This window comes from Trachinotus anak, unplaced genomic scaffold, assembly GCF_046630095.1.
Source record: "Trachinotus anak isolate AG129_WGS33_773 ecotype Australia unplaced genomic scaffold, CSIRO_AGI_Tana_v1 ptg000031l, whole genome shotgun sequence".
NCBI lineage: Eukaryota > Metazoa > Chordata > Actinopteri > Carangiformes > Carangidae > Trachinotus > Trachinotus anak.
Window position 1 is genome coordinate 8,097,289 of NW_027273882.1, and position 21,462 is coordinate 8,118,750.

Sequence of the window (21,462 nt, forward strand, 5' to 3'; positions counted from 1 at the left end):
TTTTGGGACAACATAAATATTTCTGAGACAAATTAATGACAGATTATTCAGCAGGTGGAATATCAGCTGATGTCAGATACTGATGAAACATTGGTATGAAGCTGTAGTCGGTGAAATGTGTTTGTGGTTGGTGAAGTTGTTTCAGATTTTAGCAGGTAACCTTTAAAGCAGTGACGGTGTTGTGTGGGTTTGAGGTGAACTGGTGGTTTTACTGTTAAAATAAGAAGTGAAACTTTTCCTCCCTGAGCTGCTGCTGCTTCCTGTCTGTCGGTACACAGAGAGATTCCCAGCAGCAGCGGACTGACAGGAGGGCAGAGGTCCACAGTCGTCTGCAAACACAAGGCTGGTCGGAGACGGAGAAATTAACTTCTGTTACATCTGTGGCTAAAGTAAACTGTGGAAACTGGGCCTCCACCACAAAACCTCCATCTCCACAGGTTCATTTAAAGTCCTACGGAACACAAAGGCTCCTGAGACACTTTCACTGGCTGCTCATGAATAACTGGCACTAATCTGTGATCAGCTTTATCTCAAGATATTCTCAGTGTTATCAAGAAAAGCACAGTGGGAAAGTTGTCCAGGTGAAGAGTGTGTGTGCACTTATAGTCCGTCTCCAGCATGCTTTCATGTTGAGTCAAATTTATTCTGTCAACAAACAGGCGGGTTTCAAAGAGCTTCACAGGGAGCAAAGGCCTGAGATCCAGACTAAAACACACAGAGATGTAGGCTGCCATGTTGGCAACCTCAGAGCTGATTAGATTAAGATTTGTGGTAAAACACCAAAGGTGGGAAATGATTCAGCTTCTGAATGAAAGTGTGATGAACTGATGAACAAGAGTTTGGAAACACAGGAGGTGATTTTCTTCATTTTCTTAGTTGTTCTTGAAACTGTTATATTTATATTCATAATATAAAGATTATAACTTTAAAAGATAAGTCTGGTGACACTTTTCGCACTTTTCTTATGGTCAACAATACAAATAAATCAACAAGTACACTGTGTATCCAGATTTTTACTGGGTTTATCACGATGAACACACACACTGTCCTGCTGCCCCACATACTCACTATGGCACCAAATGTAGATTACTCCGCCTCTGGAAATAGTTCCCAATAAATGCACAATTTAAAGTTTGAGTAATGTTTGCAAAAAAACTACAGCGTCCAGCTACTTTAGAAAATGACTGAGCCATTTTTAAAATTGTTTTTAAAGATTTCTGTCTTCAGTAGGAACCAGTGGGTCAGACAGAAGGAGCGTTTAGAGAGAAGGTTTTGGGCTTTTCATGGGATTTGTTGACAGTAACAACAGACTTATATCCTATAAATGTGGCAGAGCTGTTGATACAACATCCTAATCATCACATCAGATGCAGAAAAGATCGGGTTTGACGGTTTGAAGGGGTCCAGAGTCTGTTCAAATAAAACTTTAGTTGGTGTTTTTCACTGCGTGAGATGGATGAAGCTCTGAGTCTTCAAGTAGATTTATGGTTTGGTCCTGATCTGCTGCCAGCATCAGGATCTCTCCTCATCTTCCTCTCACCTGTTTGGAAAGGTGAGTGGAAGACGTCATCATCTGAACCTGACTCAGTACACACTGTAAAAATGTCTATATTCTTTAGATGGATCAAAAAAGGAAAAACAAGACATTCAAGAAAATTAACTGGTAAAATGTGTATTGACTGGAAGAATAAGAAATGCAAGGCTGTTACTGGATAAGGCAAAGGCACAGCAAAATTTAAATACACTGGTGGCATTTTTTAATTTTTAATGTCAAAATACGTTAGACCAACATTAGAATGACAGAAATATATGTAAAGTACATTAAAAAACCAGTTGTTAGACGTTTCTCTTCAAACCACATTCATTACATATTTTTGGCAGTGTCTGTGCCAGCGGCCACAGTTTGCAGCCTTCCATTATTCATGCTGCTTGAGAAGCGTCTCCGGAGCCAGAGGCACAAACCCCTCAGCAGTTCAGTGCAGTGATCCTGCTCCATCCTTGCTGTCTGCCAGACGCTTCAAGCCGCTTTCCGGGAATTTGGGCCGAGTGCCAAAACCTGCCTGCAGTGTTTGAAATGTTGAATGAGGAAAATGTCTCAACTGTCACATAAATTAATGACATGTCACAGTTTATTCCTCATGAGAACTTTGGACCCAGCGCTGGGTGTTGGCGCTGTGCCCACTCATGAAATGTGTTTATGATATATGTTCAGGTTAATCCTGCTGGGATCAAGTCTCCTCTGTTATAAATCAAAAGTACATTTTGATTTCAGGCCTTTCTAAACAATATGATCTCTTGACGTCTGTGACCTTGCGCCTGACACCATCAGTTTAATCCTACCTGCCTGTGCTGAAGGAGGAGTCACATGTAAAGGCTGAACAGGGGCTCAGACTTGCTGGTGAAGGTGGTGGTGTTCTGCAGCGTGTTCTGCAGGGAGGCTTGGCCCGGCATCGTGGTGCTTTCATTAGCAGGTGATTTGGCTGTCGCGTGACATTTAGCCGACCCTGCTATGCAGCTCAGAGATTATCAGCCTCTTCGGGTGTCAGTAATGTGATCCGGGCTGTCACCAACACATTCCTGTTGACCGCAAACTCTCGCCAACCGCCACCCAACTCTGACAAACAGTGAACTGAGTTTGGTCTGAAATATGTTTTCACCATCACACCTTCTATCATGCAGCTGTGATGGGTGTGTTTCATTGGGGGGGGGGGGGGGGGGGGACATCATGGAGGTTTGTAACCAGGCGTCTTTCCAGGAGAACGCAGGAGCAGAACGTGTTTTCTGACTTGTATCACAAGTTTCAGCAGCTCAACTGAAGCAGAAACCAAAACCAGCTACTAAAGATGGATCTTTATTATAGAGGTTTGTGGTGATTTGCAGTTTTCAAAGTTGTAGTTATTAACGTGTATGGAAGTTTCTTTTTTTTTTTTTTTTTTTTTTTTTTGTTGATATGATTAACAGTTGAAAGTTTAAAAGTGTGATGGAGCTCTATGTCGGTGCTGTTTGTTTTCATTATCGGAACGCAATGAATCTTGGGATAGGTTGGGCCACTCAGGATCCACATGCTGGAGCCTTTGTTGCCCAGGAAAAGAAGGTTGTGTTTGAAGGAGCCTTCACATTGGAACAGCATAGTGACGCCGCTGTGATGGTCTTCAAATGCAGCCTCTGAAGGACGAGGACCCTGAACTGGGACACAGCTATCGTCTAATGTCTTGTGATCTCTGACCAACAGTCAAAACTCAGATGTTCATAAGATATACCCAGAGAATTTTGTTATTTATGGCTGAAAAATGATTTAAACAAGTAATCAATCACTAGTCAGCTGATCCTTTCAACTCTAACCAAAAGCTGATATAATATCCTGATTTCTTGTTTCATCATTTGATAAAATTTCAAAGACCAAAATGTCCCCAAATCAGCCGAAGGAGCCAAAGGTGCTTCTTTAAATCAGTTTATCACTGTACAGTACTGTACTTAACATAAAGACATAAGGAACCAACACACTCGCTCTTTATTGTGAGGAGTGTCACAGTGTGTTATTCTTGGTGTCTCTCAGCGTTAAAGGAGGTGGCTGGTGGAAGCTCTGAGGTGTCACATCAGCAGTTAGTTAAGGAGGAATGTTCCTCCCTGCTGTCAGAGTGAGTGTCGGCCATCTGTCGTCCTGCGAGTCCGTCTCAACACAAACAGGAGTCAGAGTTTCAGTGGGACGCTTTAATGACCACATGCAGGGCCAGTTGTTTTCTTCTCCACTGTTCACACCAGCTCAGGCATTTTGTTGCTGATCCGACTTGTTGCTGAGAGCTGCACAGCATCTGCCATTTGGTGGGAGCTTGTGATCAAAGGCTTTCTCAAAAGAACGTGTATTTTTAGTGTGTCTCCAGTTTGAGCCATCAGTAGTGTTGCTGTGTTCCTTCACACAGTGTGTGAAATGAAAGCTGTTTTTGCTCTTAGCTGGTGGGACAAAACAAGACATGTGTACCCTTAGTTTAGTCATTTTTAATGAGCATTTTCCACAGTTCTATGCCATTTTATAAACCACAGGATTATTTAATTAATGTAGAAAAAAATCAGTGGATTCATTGATATTGAAAATAATTGTTAGCCACAGTTTTAGTTACTCAGGAATTACACACATTCCTCAGTGCGTCATCCCTTTACAAACCAAAGACATCCTAATACATGTTGTGGGGCGCGACACTCCTTGTACTGATGGTGGATGTGGGTTGATGTTCTTCTTCGTTAGATCGAGCGGTGGGAACTCTTTTATCTCATCTCACACTGCTGTCTTCCACAGAGAGGTCAGAGGTCAGATTTCAGGGTTGGACACAGAGTGGCGCCACTGGAGGTGGTGGTGTCTCACTCGTGGTCACATAAGGTCAGGAGGATCCTGCAGGTCCAGAAGGGTCCAGGTCTTATCTGCAGAATGGACTTATTAAAGGACACACGTGTGAAATAGGCCTGTTCATAACAATTATGTTCATCATAATGAACCAATTATTTGTTTTAAAACATGTAATGTTACCAGTGTTACGTCTTTAAATGTCTCGTTCTGTGCAACCAACAGTGCAAAACCCAAAATATTCACTTAAAACATACAACAAAGAAACACAACGTGTGAGGCTGAAACTAGCAGATATTTGGCATTTTGCTTTAAAAATTACTGAAATAATTATTCCAATTTTTGATTAGATTTTTTGTTAATCAGTTGATGGACTAATCATTGCAGCTTTAGTGTAAAATGTAATTAATGCAACTTTTGATGATAACTGATTGGAGTCAGCTTTACTGATTTAATAAATTCAGCATTTAAGTTTTTGTTTTTTTATTTATAAACATAGTTGAGATTCTGTAGAAAAGTAAAATGGAAATATGTTACTGAAGATGTACTGATGGTAAATATTGAACCATTAGGTGTTAAATTAACTGAAATGTAAATTATCTCTGGTATTTAAAGTTTCTGTATTTAATTTGAACTCTTTTTGAATTTTTTAAAAATTTGAATTCATAAAGTATTTTGTATTAGAGTTATTGACCGCCCTGCTGACCCTTCACTGCTTTCATTACTGTGCATTGCACCTTGTGATAAATAATATAATTCATGCATCATGTATTAATAAAAAAACAAAAGAAAAATCAACTGAAACATAAAGTACAATAATATATTGTACAATAATATCTGGCTGGACTGTGTCGAGATATGACATTTGGATATCGGCCGAGCCCGTTCACAGTGACACACAGTACAGTTGATGTTGATGGTGATGAATGTTGGACATGAGGAATCAAACCTGGACCGTCTGTGTGCAGGACAGGAGGTGGAGTGTCTGAACCCACAGTGATCCTCAGGTGAGGTGGAGAGGTGACACGTCGCTGTGAGCCGTGGGCCGTCTGCCTGATGGATCAGCAGGAAGAGTCAATACGATGGTGTTGACTCAGCAGCTGTGTTTGTTGTCAGACCTGAATGGATCATAATAGAGCCGACTTTCACTGAAACTCAGCTGCTGAAGGGAAACTCTGTCTTAGTATCGTTTACTCTCCTGTATGAACACTACCTCTAATCCTGTTCACCTCATTCAGGGCAGGTCACATCACTGTCGTTAACTATGTTCCATAAATGTGTCACATTATCACTGAATTAATTCATATTTGCTGCCAACAAAACCAAACATAGTTCTGACAGTAAGGGAGTTTTCTATCTTTATTCTTTGCTTGGTGTCTCCTCTCAGTGTGTTGTCTCTCTCTGTCCCTCAGGTCTGGACGACAGCCTGCAGCAGTACGTCCCGTCTTTCCAGCAGCAGCAGGTGGATGGAGAGAAGCTGCTCAGGATGTCCCACCAGGAGCTGCTGTCTCTGGGCGTGTCGCGGGTCGGACACCAGGAGCTGGTGCTGGAGGCCGTGGACCTGCTCTGTGCTCTGGTCAGTGACCTGTCACATTATCACATGGCAATCTTTAAATCTTTCATTCTTTGAACCCTAACTTTTTTTTCTCAGTTTTCACTCTGTATCTACAGACTTGTAGCAGAGTCACACGGTGAATAATTATTTTTCTAAGAATAAATTCACAGAAATGCCACCGGCAATTCTGCAATGAAAGATGATTTCATGAAAAGATGATGTTGTTGTCTTTGCCAGCCTGTGTGTGTCCACGGGGTTTCAACACTATGCAAATATCTGTTTATGAATGAAAGAGAGCGGCGGTGTTACAGGGATATAAGAACCATGTTGTTGGGACACTCTGAGCTTTAATAAGGTAAAAAAGAAATGTATTCATGAGGCAGTTTTACTCCTATTGTTATTCTTTTTCTTAACTTATGTTTTGGGGGTGATCATGTTGTACATTTTGGACCCACTGCTTCCACAAGGCCGTGCGTGAGCTACACACTTAGCCCTGTTTTTAACCTGTATTTGTTTCATGCTAAACTGGCCCCTTTTCCACTGGTCAAAAGACCTGCTGAGACCTGCTGACATCTGACATCTGACATTTGCCAGCAATGGAAAAGGGAACTTGGTTGTTTGCAAGACTGAACAAAAATCTCATCATCATCATCATCATCATCATCATCATCATCGGGTTTTTTCAGTGAAAATAAAATGCAAAAATTACCATTCCAACTGAAATCATGACTTTTTTTACATATAATTCAGCCCTGCTCTGAATCTAGCACTCTGTGCCTCATGTTTATTTTACTGAGTTCTGACTCTGAGAGGAGGGAGTGTGTTTTTGAAACACAGTGCATCAGTCTGCAGCGAGGCTGATGAACACTCCTGTGCTTGTTGGGAGTTGCTTTGTCTTGGTTTGAATCTCCAGTCAGAGGCTGTTTGACACTGTGAGGACTGAAGTCTCTCTGTAACGTCGTCACTAACGTGTGAACATGTCTGATGAACCACTTTATAGTAGGACAGTTACATCAGCGTGTTGACTTACAGTTTCTGCAGGGTGGAGCTCACAGTCCTGTTCACCACATGCTGGGACATAGACAGAAGCTCTGCACCAAACACAACATCTGTGCTCTATTACACCCCAGATTAACACAAATACATATTTACAGCCACATCAGGCAGAGTCACACAGTGGTGAGAGTCGACTGAACCAAAGGGACATTCTGCTCTTTTTCTGTGGACAGAACCAGTTGATGTTTCACAGACGCTTGTGGAGGGAAAATCACAAACAACATGTCTCAGTGTCTTCATGGAAGCATCTGATTATAAGACTCTTTGTTGGAAGCTTGTTTACTGAAATTCCTAGATATAAAAAATACCAAAGGACATCAGTATTTCTCTGGCAGATGTTTGACTGTCCAGTGAATTTCTCCTGTTGAATCTGAGCTCCTGAAGTCGCCTCATCTTCATCACATGCTGCGCTCACAGTGGTTTGTGCAGGGCCTGGCTCTCGTTCCAGAGAATGTGCTGATGTAAATAAAATGCACTCTGTTAAATCTTAATCAGATCTGGCAACACGCCTGCAGCTGCTGGGTTTAATACTTCTACTGTACGCTGAAAGAAGTGCAGAAAAAAATGACTCTGATTTTATTTTTCTCTTTTATAGAAAGGTAAAAAAATAAGCACTGAAGAAAAGTCACTGATGTTTACACCATAAATCAAATCAGGGCTGCATGAAAAAAAACTAAGACTCAAGCCAAAAATCAGTGAAATTTCTAGAACAGTAAACATGTTGAACTGAGACAGAGCCCCTCACTCAGCTGTTTATGAGCTCTGTTGTCTGTGTCACAGTGAAAAGGAGGATTTACAGTCAGTGCCGAGGTTTACTGGTGTAACCCGGCTCAATAGGATCCAGCAGCCGTTTAAATGGAGCCTGACACTCTGCTGTCACCATTGACACACAGTGAGGATAAAAGCACAACGCACCACAGACATGACAAATACTACCAGTGTTCAGAGTTGTGTTGTTGAAGCGTGGTTGATCACTTGTTCTCCACCAGTTTCAACTTTACTCTGACTTGATGATGGTATAGAAGATATTCCTGTTACAGTCATTTTATCTGAGGGTGAAAAAATGTGCTAATGAGCTGAGATGAGTTTGTGTCTGATATGACTCAGCTTGTTGGAGATGAACAGCAGCATTATCTTGAAGCGAAGCAGATCGACTTCAGGCTGAAGGTTTCCTGGGTCTCGGTGTGTGTTCAGACAGAGAGAGAGAGGGACGGACATCAGGAGGCAGCAGCATCTCCTCCAGGTCATGTTATCTCTCACCTCGACTGCTGCTCCGCTGGGCCTCCCTTCACTCACAGTGAGACCCCCTCAGATGGTCCAGAGTGCAGCAGTCTGTCTGCTCTTCAGTCACTGTGCTACTACATCCACCAACTCCCCATGACTGCCTGAGTCAAGTTCACTCACAGACTTCTGGGTCTGAGCTCAGTCATTCTCCTCCACTGTGTTCCTCTGATGAATGTGGTCTGTCATCACCAGTCCAGTCCAGACTGCTCTGGTCTGTGGTTCCCTGATGGAGGATCAGAGCAGAGCCCTCCCTCTCATCAGTTTTAGATGCATTAAAAATGTTTATTACAGAGGAACCAAGTACACAGAGAAACACAGATTGCTCAGAACGAACAGAGGAAATTATTAAATCATCTTTTCTTATTGACAGAGAGATAGAGGGAGGAGAAAGGGAAGATAGATGAATGGATGCTGATTCTTAACTCAAGGTTCACTTTTCGCTTTTTCAACCATGTCCCTGTGGCCTTCTTCAGTGAATGGATCTTCCTCCGGTGTCATTATTATACCATCACAGCCCCTGGTCTCACTAAAAGGACATTTACTGCTGATGCTTTGTGGCCCTGAAACCTTTTCAGATGTGAACTCTGTAAAAATGAAACCCATCCTAAAGAAAGTAAACAGTGTTGTGAGTAGAGCGCACAATAACAGCATCAGCAGCAGCACCTCCAGTGTTTTCCTGTGAATCTGAATTGAAGGTCAAGTGACGCATTGTGGATATTTTTTGCGATGCAGAGCTGAGTTTACTGCTCTCTGGTGCAGAGCAGGAAACAGATGTGACCCGTCTCACCTGTCAGAGACCCCCCCCACCCTTCCCCTGACACACACACACACACACACACACACACACACACACACACACACAGAGTGTACAGCATGCAGAGGAAGAGCTGCTGCAGTTTTGTTCCAGCAGTTTCCGTTGGCTGTCACATGATCTGTTTTCCATCAGAGGCTCATTCAGCAGAGCAGGAGACACTTTCTCTGTTCTGACAGTCACTGTTCAAACACCACAGGTTTATCCAGCACCAATGTGATCCAGGCTAAATTAGCTTAGACTCAGTCATGATTTAGAGCCACAGTTCTTGCAAAGCCACTGAAAACTGATAAACCTGTGGACTGGATTGTGCTTCAGTTTTTATTTTGCTGTGGACAAAACTGCCTCCAAAAGAATAATTATAAACACAGAGCAGCTAATGATCTTGTAAGTTAATTGTCCATGGCTTCACCAGTCTGCCTTTATACTGAGCATGTGAAATTTTTCACTGATCATTAGGGTTGTATGATCTTTTCTATATTTGATGTGTTGTCACCCTGTGAAATTACCATTAACTGCTCCACTGTCGCCATCTTGGCAGTGTCTGACTCCGCCCCTAACTCCTGGCTAATCCAGACATTGTCAAAGGTGGAGCGTGTGGAGCTGAGACTTCGGTTTTCTGACACTTTGAAAACGCAGCTCAGAAGTTGATCCTTTGGTTCCAGTATAATCTGTCTTTATTTAATCCCTTCTCTGGATCGTTAGTTGAACTGATTCACATGTGATTTATCAGATTCACAGACTGATTCTGATTCAGGCAGTGAGTCGACAGGTGGATGTCAGTTTGGCTGCAGATGTTTTTTTTGGCTCTGAGCATCATGATGCCTCAAATATCTGAGCTGCCTGAGGCGAGCCAGCGTGTTCACACCGTCAGCTGACAGAAATAATGATAGATCCTGTCCTCATCAGTGGAGACAAGTGGGAAAGAATTTGATCACCTGCAGTTATTGATGAGTTTAGAAAAAACATGTAAAAGTTGATGTGATGTATAGATTGAATGATCAGATGCTGTCAGTACGTCTTGTTTCAGTCCAGCTGATTCTTTCTTTTCTCTGAAAGGTCTGGGGTCATCACCTCTGCATATGATGTGAAGGTTGTGGTTTGTGTTGAGCCTCAGAACGTAAAGGTCCATATTGTATAAATGTAGATGTCCATGTCTTTTTAGATTATATCCAGATGAAAATCTCCTGCGTTGCTTCATGGCACAAAACAGGAAGTTGTTCTGTTCTTTCAGAATAAACGGCTTGAGCTTTTAAGATTTTGCAGTGAAGGCAGATTTTGTAATAATGATTTAACAGCTTACTCACTGCAGCCTCAACATATAAGAGTCCAGTCTCTCTAATAATGATAATGATAATGTTTCAAACATAATTATTGTATTTGAACCTCATTTCTTTTCCATTTTTTACAGAACTATGGCGTGGAGTCGGACCACCTGAAGACTCTGGTGGGGAAGATGAGAGCAGCGCATCACAACCTGAGCAGTGCCGTGTCACAGCGCAGGAAGAACCCCGCCTACCACAACAAAAACTCCCATCAGCCCTCCAACGAGTTCCTGACCGCCGTGGTCGAGCTGATCGCAGCCGCCAAGAGTCTGCTGTCCTGGCTGGACAGGTAGGCGTCAGCACATTCAGCCCCTACAGTACAATACATACATATGCAAACTCATGCTCTGATTGTACAGTGAGGACACACTTTCTCTCTTATGTCAAAATCCACTTTTAAGCCTCATTGCCTCATAGCCTCATGTGTGGCGTCTGTCAGCTGTCGGAGTGTGTGTGTGTCTCCTGGCTTCAGGATTTTCTCAGCTTGTGTCAGCTTGAAGAACATTCCTGCTTCACTGCAGCTGTTACACACAAACACTGAGGCCCATAACACACCTGACACCTGACAGACTCTCACCCAGAAACACCTCGGGTCGGGATTCAACGGCATCTTATTGAAGCTGAGTCCATTTTTAAATCTGCTTATCACATGTAATTCGTATCAAATCTGATCAGGTTCAGCTTTCGACATTTGTTTGGCTCTGAGGTTGATAAAGACTGAGATGTGTGATCACCTTTCATCAGCTGAGGAGGCAGCAAAACATTGATCTGTAGGACTAATAAACAATAAATGTTTACAACTTGTATCTACAGTCTGAAAATGAGATGGGAGGAGATATGACATGCTGATTAAATGAATCAGACACTGTAGAGTAATGACAGCTGTTGCCTCCTTCCTTTGGCACCTTAATTTTCTTGACCTAATTGTTCCATATTCTGGAGTTTTGGATTCATAATGATATTGTTTGAATGGAGATGATGAGATCATCTGATTATTTCACCAGAGAAGATTACTCTGTTGGTGTCACAGAGTGATGCTTCTTCATCTAATAAATAATCTTTGGTCCAGTGTCACCACAGGTCGTCCCACTGTAACAGTAGCATCACAGATGTTCTCTGTCTTCAGGACTCCTTTGACGAGCGCCAACGACTTCACCTCCACCAAGAGCAGAATAATCCAGCTGTGTCTGGAGCTCACCTCCACCGTGCAGAAGGTCAGTGAGACTCATCATTCAGTGTTACTGGGCGTTTTTATAAAGCTCATCAGATGTTTTCTGTGTGAAGCTACTTCTGTTGAATGGTTCAAACACAGAGAGAAAAAAGCTTAACTTCTCATGTCATGACCTCTGACTGTTTATTTTCCCAGCTTTCATGATGATAGATATGATGATGCATCAGATAACCTCAGTTTACAAGAACAAACTCCTTTTGATGAAGATTTTCTTTGAGATATCAGTGTTACCAAAACAAGCTATAAACAGACAGCTTCTCATTTTAACCCCTTTAATCTTAAGTTTCTCTGTTTAAGTCAGTTGTGTCTTTGTCAGTTGAGTCCATGTATTTGTGATTATAAAGCAGGTCTAGGTTCTATATTAATACTGTGAAAGTATCAAAGCCTCAGTCCACAGAGAAATGCACACAGCCTGTATTCAGAAACTGAGCCTTAAAACCAGCCGTCAGGACTTCTGGAACTTTGTGATGTCACAACAAAGCAGTGAGACACAGATCCTCTCTTCTGATTGGCTGACTGACCTGTTGTTACTAGAGCTCCAGAGAGAAGCCTGAGAGAGGAGATGTAAAACTACACTGAGATGGTTTTTGGTTCTTAAAACCACAGGAGAAGAGTAAAATATGGGACCTTTAATGTTCACTTGTATCCCATCACCCCCTCTCTGCCGACATGCTTGTACATGCAAACACACACACTGAGGCTGCTGTGGAAAAGAAAACATCATGGAGACAGAGGATGTGCTGAAAGAAGCTGCTTTTAACGCCAGTGAAGCTACAGCTGATGTGAATGAGCCGCAGCCAGACACGTGTGCAGCACACGAGGTGCTCTGAGAGTTCAGTTAAACTGCAGAGAAGAAGTTAAGGTAAAAATCAGGGCTGATGATGCTAATTAAACGTCCAGATGAAGAGAATCATCACTGATCCTGGTCCTGGTCCTTCTCCCAATACTTTCTGACTTTGGCTTTGAGCCCATTGGTTCTTACTGAAGTCATGTATCTTTAAAAACACCTCACAGTGGTGTAGTTTCAGCTGCTCACTGTACTTTTTATCAGGAGGAAATGGTGCATTTGCTGGGGACTATTTTCAAGGGCGGATTAATCCACATTTTGTGCTGTAGTGTGTATTTGGGGCAGCATCTTTAATGACTAACAATTAATGAACTTAAAATTTAATTTAAACACTGATCACACAGTCTGGACATGGCAGTAAAAACAACAGCTTGAGTGGAGAACACTGATTATTTTACCTGCTCTAAAGAATAGTTTTCATGAATGAAAAACCCTGAAAATAAAGCAGACGACTCTAAGGGCAACAAGATACCTGATTCAGTCTTATTACTGGGTGAAAGCACAGGTGAAACTTGGAGAGTGTGCTGGAGGTTGTTGCTGTGCAGCTGGATGTTTTGTGCAGGCTGTCACTTCCCTGCAGAGCGTTGTGCTGCGTCGAGGCGTCGCCCCGTCGTGCTGTCGTGCAATCATCCTGTCAGCTTGTTGTCAGGGAGCTGTTATTTCACCGACCGCAGGAGGAATCCTCAGTGTCTCTGTGAGGCGTTTGTGGTCCCTCCCTCTGGTTTCTCTCTCCTGTGGGCTGTCATTTCTCAAATATTTGTTTTCCCACTGATTCCTTTCTTTTTTTCCCATCTCTGGGAACAACTTTGGGAACAGGTTAAAAATCTTTGTTATCATGCAGCGGAGAGAATATTAGAGATTTTAAGCACCAGAGGTTGAAGGGATGGCTACGGTCTGACATGATGACATAGATTCTCTCAATGCTTCCTGCTGTTGCAGCCAAATCCTGCAAGATTGGATGGTAGGTCCAGGTGGACGGGGCTTGGGGCGTGGCTGAGAGCAGTGACTGCTTTGTTGTGACATCACAAAGTTCCAGAAGTCCTGACGGCTGGTTTTAAGGCTCAGTTTCTGAATACAGGCTGTGTGCATTTCTCTGTGGACTGAGGCTTTGATACTTTTACAGTATTAATATAGAACCTAGACCTGCTTTATTACCAAAAACACATCTAGCTTTTACACTGGATGGAGCTTTAATTTCTTCCTACATTATGGTTTAAATCATCATCATTTTCAAACAATGGTGGAACAGTTTATATTCTCAGTATGTTTTTCACTTGATTTCTCTTATCTCGCCTGCGTTTCTCTGAGAGCATTGGATGTTTTAGATGTTAAAAGGTTGCATCAGCCTGATAGATACTGATATTTATGGAAAAATCATGTAAATGTTATTATTTAAGAAAGTGAAACTTCAGCTTTTATCAGGGGCTGGATATTTGTGGAGCATCTGTTGGAAAGTTCTGTCATGTTGAACACTGCCTGTGCAGCTCGTATTTATAATGAGGAAGCACTGAAGAGTCTGTGGGTGACTCGTGAACACAAAGAGTTTTCTCATGTTACTTTCTTTTCCTCATTTTCATGGATAATTTGCTGTGGTCAGACTTTTGTCAGCTGTCTCTGCTCGTTGTCACATCCCTCTTCAGAATAAAAGCACAAAACAAAGGGAAATATCCTCTGCTTCAACACAGACTGAGGAAGAGTTTAGAAAATAAAAGTCAAGAACCAGAAATAAACTCTGTAAATGTTGCTTTAAACGCATGTTTTTCAAGAACATTTTATTACAACATCATCATATTTTATAAAATATGAGACATTATTTCACAGACAGATCTTTTTTGGTCAAAATGCAGATGTTTGGAGTGAGTTATCTTTTGCAGTGTAACATCCATCAGTCAGTGTGTCTGTCTCTGTGATTACAGGACTGTACTGTTTATGAGATGGAGGAGAAGATTCTGGAAGTGGTGAGTGCTGCTGCTTCTTTTTGCACAAAGATGCTAATCTGAAGCATATGAACACACACACACACACACACACACACACACACACACAGAGTCTGTGAACACATTTCCTTTTGCCGTCCTGTTCTGAGTGTCCCGTGGTGTTTTTGTGTGTGTGAGTGTGAAGTGACAGGTCTGTTTATTCAGCATAGGAACATCCACTTCTTGTGTGAGATAACACTTCCTGTTGGTCATCCTGGTTTCCCCAGAACCAGCTGACGTTCAGTGACTTTCCTGAGCGATGTCAGTTTCTAATGTGACCTCATCAACTCAGGTTTTAGTTATTAGTTACTTAAAAAGCCTTAAAACTTGGAAATATCTTTGCTTTAAAATGTATGATATAGTAGGCGTACAGTAGCCTAACAGTTGTGCAGCTGTATTATGTTGGAAAAATGGAAAAAGATCTTCCCTTGGACTCTGTGTGAACTGGACTCAGATCAGGAATCAGGAGCAATAAAACGTGATGAGGACACTACTCATTCAGTACAGAGGCGCCTGTCACTGTGTGGGCAGACTCTTCTCTGCTCCAGAGACAAACTTGATGTTAAGCAATAAAACTCACCAAACTTTACGAAGCAGATCAAGAGAGACAGAAGGAGCAGGACTTATTAACGTTCCAGAGGAGCTTGTTTTCCTGGTTTACTTGTAATTTCCTGCCTGTGTACGTCTTCCTGATCGACCTCCCTGATTCCCGTGACCTCAGAGCCTCTGTTCTGCTCCAGGCTCTGGTGTCTAGTCAGTCTAATGATGATATAAGACAGAATTCGGGCCCCGGGCTCCTGGAGGCTCCTCATCCAACTCAGAGCGCTGCAACATTCAGAGCTTTTATGTGACGCTGCTCTGATCCATTACGGGTTCATGGTTTTCTTCTCTGTCCACAGAGAGGTTAGAGGTCAGAGGTCAGACAGCTTTAGTGTTGCCAGGTTGTGATTCAGTATTTCAGACTCATCAGAGTGGATGAGACCACCACGCTGCCAACACCCTACTCTCCTCAAAAAGATCTGGACTGAAGACTGGAGTTCTTCTCTTTTTGAACTTTATTGTTATTTTCATCAACAAAATTATTGTCAGCTTCGTTGTCATGTCTGGTGCAGAAGAAAATAAACATAAAAATAATATAAATAGCAGAAGAGAGAGAGAGAAAGCAGCCCAACATAACTATACAACTGAGAAGTCATCCAGGCACCAAATAAAGTATAAAGTACAGCGGAAACATCATCTACTTTTTAACTTTTTAAATTGACGTCTGACTTTTGAAAAGCTGTCGTCTCCCTGAGGCTGTGAAACCTGCAGTGGACAAATAAATGACACAGGTTTTTACTCAAACACCTCAACACGAGAACTGTTGTGTCAGGTTATGTCGTACATGTGAGTTACACAGGGAGTATTTTCATGATTACTCTGTTGAATATTTCCTGCTGTTTTCTCGATGAAGACATTCACTCATCCAAATGTCTCAGGTGCAGGTGTGTTGGAAAATGTCACTTCTTCTTGAAAAGAAGAAATTATCTCGCACACTGCTTTTGCTCAGCATCACAATTTATTGATCAACCTATTGTTTTGTACACAAGCCACTGTCACACACCTGGGGAACACAAGCTGTGTGGCGCAAGAACTGTTTAAGATACTTCTGACGAAGGTCTAGAGACTGATACGTTCAGATGATCAATAAATTGTGAGCAGGAGCAGTGATCAGGATGTTCTTCTTTTCTAGACTCTTTGGTCCATAAAACATAAGAAAATCCAGTCAATGTGTCGTAGAGCCTGACGTCTTAAAGCTGAGTGTTTTATCCGACCAACAGTTGAAAACATGAACAGACCCAGTTTGTTGTACAACCAAAGAAAGAAGTAAATCCTTCAACGATTAATCAGTTATTTTATCAATTAGTTTCTGATTGATTGTTTCTTCTGTAAATGTCATTTGAATGTTGGAGGATGAAAGTTGTTTGAATGAAACATCGACCTTGAGTTTGTTTTATTTCTCTCGTGTGTTTCAGTCACGAGCTCTGAACGGCATCTGTGACAAGACGGTCCAGGTGACCTCTGACCCCTCAAAGAGTGAGATGGCCTGTCTGGAGGAGGTCCACATCACCAACATCAAGCCTGGGGAGGGACTGGTGAGCTCAGATCCTGCTGGTCCAGCATTGACCTGGATTTAACAGAACAAACAAACACATTCATACAGTCGGGACAGACCTCAGCAGGGAGGGGGATGCTACTCAGAAGTAATCTATTACCGATAATCAATACTCTAAAATTAAATCACAAGTGAAGTGAAACCATTTGAAACAGTCAAACAGTCCTGACCTGTCATCTTGTCAGTTTGTTGTACGCTCTGATCTCTGACACAAGCACATTCATTCAGATAACAGATAAAAAGACAGAAAGTAAAAGCTCGAGTACAAAAACAAGACAAACATCCTCGTTTACGTTCAGGCCGTATCAGCGGGACGCCACTGTCAGATAAGTACCGAGTGCTGTAAAAAGAAAACCCACAATTTAACCCAACTTCCCCCGGGAAACACCAACAGGTATTTTACTGCTGCACCATCAACCACAATCAGCACTGGGCAGAAAACAGAAACAGATGCAGGTTTAAAAAGGAAAAACCCTGCAACCACCACTGCGACGAGGACTTACACAGAAACCATGACGTGTTTATACAGAAGATTCATATACGCTCAAATCTATTTCCTTCCTTAGGGGATTTACATCAAATCCACCTACGACGGGCTTCACGTCATCACAGGAACAACAGAGAACGTGAGTGTGCTGCTGGTTCTGCGTCACTGCTGCTGTGGTTTCTGGTGAAAGAAAAGATGTTTTTGGACCTGAAGTCTGGCTCTGGTCCTAAAAGTCATGTAAACAATTTCTAGTTTGGTTTTTTTTCAGACATCTGAAAAAGCTTCTTTATGGTGAAACAGTAGAAGATATGTTCTGCACTGATCTGTGTTGACATTCAGTGTCTCCAGTTCAAACACTGTCTCTGTCTGCTGCTCAGTCTCCTGCAGATAAAACCCAGAGGATTCACGCTGGAGACGAAGTCGTTCAGGTCAACAAACAGACGGTGGTGAGTTCAAAGTCCAAAGGAAGAGGTCGACATTATGGAACTGTTCTCATTTATGTTCTTATCAACATTTAGATCAGAAGATCAATACCACTCTCATGTCTGTGCAGCAGATACAAAGCTGGAGCCAGGTTAGCTTAGCTTAGCATAAAGACTGGAAACAGGGGGGAACAGCTAACCAGCTAAAGGTTAAAAAAGCATGAGCAGTGTCGATCTCCTCATCTCACTCTGAACTATTCCTTTTAATATACTGGAGTTTGTCTGTGTTTCAGTGGCTGTCATTAGTAAAGCAGTTTAAATGTCTTAACCCAGGATAGTACCCTCTAGAGGCTGCAGCCTTTATTACAGCTCAGTGTGTTGCTCTGTGATTGGTCCAGGTGGGCTGGCAGCTGAAGCACCTGGTGGAGAAGTTGAGGGCGGGGACTGGAAGCGTCATCCTGGTGGTGAAGAAGAGGCCGTCTGGAGTCTCCGGCGGCTTCGCTCCTGCTCCTCTGAAAAACCTGCGCTGGAGACCGCCGCTCGTACAGGTAGCTGACCCAGAGACAGTGACGGGGAGCCGTGGTTTCTTCTTCACTGATGTCAACGAAGCGTTTGTTTTATGAGATATGTTTACTGTAGGTGCCAGTTTATGAAATTCATCATGAACTGTGACCTGTAAAGGATTAACTCTGACTTGACTTTGTCAAGTAGAGACCAGGAATAAAGGCTGAGAGCTGTCTGTCAGGATATTTTGGTGCTAACAGCAGCTCTGCTACTTCTGCTAATCATAGTTACAGAGGAGGAGAAACGCAGCTACCGCCCAGTCTGCTGCTCCACTGAGGTGTGTGGGTGAACAATGGATCCCTTCTTCCCTTTTCCTGGAAAAGAACAAGATAGGAAACTCTCCAAACCCTCCAAACCTCAGGCCGAGTTGATGTCAGACCTCTGTGGAAGATGACTCATATGTTACTTCACAATGTGACAATTCTGAACTCACCAAACCACCTTCAGGGGCTTTGTGTTGACAGAGGTCCAGGATGTGTGTGTGGGGGAGATAGGCTCCTTACATGCTCCTCGACAGCTCGCTCAATGAGTTCAGTGTCTAATCTGAGCTATCAAAACAGATCTGAAGTCAGCCTGTCTGTACGTCATTGTCGCTCCCAGCATTTAGTTCAAAGGTCATCAGCGCCTACATCTGCCTTGTGCTCAGCCCATGATGCATCCATGTAATCAGCTCTCCGTGGACAGTGTGGAGTAGTGTGTTGTTGTGGCTGCAGTTAATGGTCATTTAGTCTATAAAATGTTAGAAAGTCTAGTGCTGAAATGATTGGTCTTTATTAATCGATTAGTCAATTGGTAGAATATGACATGAGGTTGTTTATAATGTAAAAGCATTTTCTTACAGATTCAACAACTGATCAAAAAATGAAAAGATTTATCAATTATGAAAATAATGAGTAGTTGTTGCCCTAAAAATGACAACATCCATCAAACCATCCATTATTTCTTGTTTTTAAATCACAATCAGTAAATTGTCAGTAAATCCAATGAAAAGACCAAAACCAAGGGTGTCTCAGTCTCTGGACTGTCTGACCCAAGACCACTGAAGATATAAACATCCTTAAAATACCTCACACATATGTGGAGTTTATTTTATTTCAAAAAGGCTCAGTAAATAGCTGGACACAGCTGTTTTTATTGAGTATTACTCAGATAGGAGGAAACACTGTGTTTGTTTGGGACTACTTTTAGCGGTGAATTAATCCACATTTGGAGCTGTAGTGAGTGTTTGTGGCTGCAGGACGGTGTGTGTCCCCCAGTGACAGTGTTTGAACAGTGCAGCTCTGTGGCTCCGACGCACCCGGCTGTGACACACAGGAGACTTTTATTGTTGGTTCTGGTCTTTGTTTTTTGTTTTGTATTTAATGAAAGGAAAAATATAGAAGTGGAAACTAAAATTGACCTTCAATCAGCAGATGTTTTTCGCTGCATCTTAAACTCCTTCAGGCATGTTTCTGCAGCAGAAAACGAGCTGAGAGAATTTCCTGTGTTTATGGAGGAGAGGAAGGAAGGAGAGGAGCTTCGTCTGCTGTTTCTGCTTTCGAGCTGGAACCTCTTACTGTTGTTTTCTGATAAACACCTCCTCCTCCTCCTCTGCTTTCAGATTAGATGTAGTTAAAGCTGAGAAATGTAAAGAATCATTATCTTCTAATATTTTTGTTTCCATAATCAAAGTACAAGTACTTTCTGATGGATGCTGAACTTAAAGAAGGTGTGGTCATGAAAATGAAAACAACCAGCTTCACTAAGGTCTCTCTGTCTTCACTCAGACGTCTCAGGGAGCTCCAGGTCTCTACAGGTCCCGACAGCCTGAAACCTCAGACGCTCCGGAGATGAGAGGGAGAACAACCATCGTGGATTTGTACATCCCTCCTCCCCCTGCAGCGCCGTATGTCCCGCTGTGAGTACACAGTTTATTACACTGCAGCTCATCCTCACGTACACCATGCTTCCTCATCATGTTATACTCCTGGACTCTGGAAAGGAAGAGAAAACCAAATGTTCCTCTCTGCAGAGATGGGGACGTGAACGTGTCTCCAGGTGTGAAACTGAGGCCAAAGTCTCCGAACTCGTGTCTGGACTCAGACACACGGCGACGCTTCACTGTGGCAGACGACAACAGGACGTCTGTCGGCCCCCCGCCTGAACTCCACCAGCCGGTCCCCGTCCGCCTCCGACAGCGCTCCTCGACACGCTGTGAGTACACACACACACACACACACAGGCACCTTTGTTCTTCTCTGACCCACAACTTTAAGCTAAATCTAATTCTGACTTAAAACCAAGTCTAAACCCTCAAACAGCCTTTGAAGAAGTGAGGACCAGACAAAGTGTCCTCACAGTCAGTCAGGGTCCTCAGCCCTTATTGGTCCCCACAAAGATGTAACACTAGGTTACACACACACACACACACTTATAGCTCATAACATCCTTTGTTGGGTCTGTTCCAGTCACATCTGATGAATATGACGAAGTGAAACTGATCTAATATAAAACTGATTAAATCAGGTCGTTAAAGCTGCTGAGAACAACGTTACAGAGGAACTGAGACAACAGAAGATGAGCTGAACCTTCAGATAACATCATGTTTTATGAAAGAAATTACTCACTGTGTTGTGACTGTGAGTCTGTGTCAGTGAACGTGAAATAAAATCTTCCTCTACAATCGCACATTGAGACACAGCATTAGACGTAGGAGTCAGGAAGTTCAGACTGACGCAGCTCTGACTTCTGACTCGGCCGCGACTTTTCTGTGAGTTTGGCCCCTGAGCAGATCAGACAGTTTGATCAGTTTCTACACAGACGTGTGTAAATATTTCTTCCAGTTTTCACGTCCTGTGTTGGTCTGAATTGAGCTGCGTGGATTATACTGAAAGAGTGATGCAGCACAAACATGTTGTTGATAAGAAATAAAGAAGATCCTGTGTCTGCATGTCAAGTGACTCCACATGTTCTGTCCCAAAGGCAGAGACACTCTGCCCTGGTTTTACAGGAATATTTATGAAAAAATAAATGTTTCTAAATGTTAATGACGCTCATTCACTTAGTTGTTGAGAGTTCAATGAGAGGCTTGATTCCTCTCTCTGTCTGTACAGTGAATATAACTGTATTCTACCCCCTGGCTTCTGCAGCTGTTGGGAACAGATGAGATGTAAACACACAAAATGAAAATCCAGTGTTTCATTAATGAACATCCTTGTGCATATTCTGCTACGTCCTGTTTGCAGGTAAACCTCGACCCGTCTCCATGCCGGTGGAGTCGATCTCGGGTGTTTCTGACCCGTCCTCCAGGTCCAGAGCTAAGGGAAAGAAAGGTAAGCTCCACCTGTCCGGCTGAAACCAGTCGCAGCCCAGCGCCTGTAATCTGACCGCTATCAGTAATGGCCTCATCAACAGCCGAGGAGGAGCCGCGG

General features: G+C 42.7%; 1 protein-coding gene across 2 annotated transcripts in view; it reads left to right on the forward strand.

The window, feature by feature from the left end:
• The window catches only part of cnksr3 (cnksr family member 3), a 36,247-nt gene that overhangs the window by 9,663 nt on the left and 5,122 nt on the right, over positions 1–21,462 (forward strand). The window contains exons 2-12 of one of the 2 annotated variants that reach the window (XM_071467666.1): positions 5,752–5,915; positions 10,457–10,659; positions 11,497–11,584; positions 14,365–14,406; positions 16,440–16,559; positions 17,146–17,205; positions 17,444–17,512; positions 17,887–18,036; positions 19,819–19,949; positions 20,064–20,245; positions 21,277–21,363. In XM_071467666.1, coding sequence (XP_071323767.1) covers positions 5,752–5,915; positions 10,457–10,659; positions 11,497–11,584; positions 14,365–14,406; positions 16,440–16,559; positions 17,146–17,205; positions 17,444–17,512; positions 17,887–18,036; positions 19,819–19,949; positions 20,064–20,245; positions 21,277–21,363 — 1,296 coding nt within the window. Of the gene's footprint in view, positions 1–5,751; positions 5,916–5,959; positions 6,250–10,456; positions 10,660–11,496; positions 11,585–14,364; positions 14,407–16,439; positions 16,560–17,145; positions 17,206–17,443; positions 17,513–17,886; positions 18,037–19,818; positions 19,950–20,063; positions 20,246–21,276; positions 21,364–21,462 lie in introns of those variants that run through there. The other variant, XM_071467667.1, reaches the window with a different exon arrangement.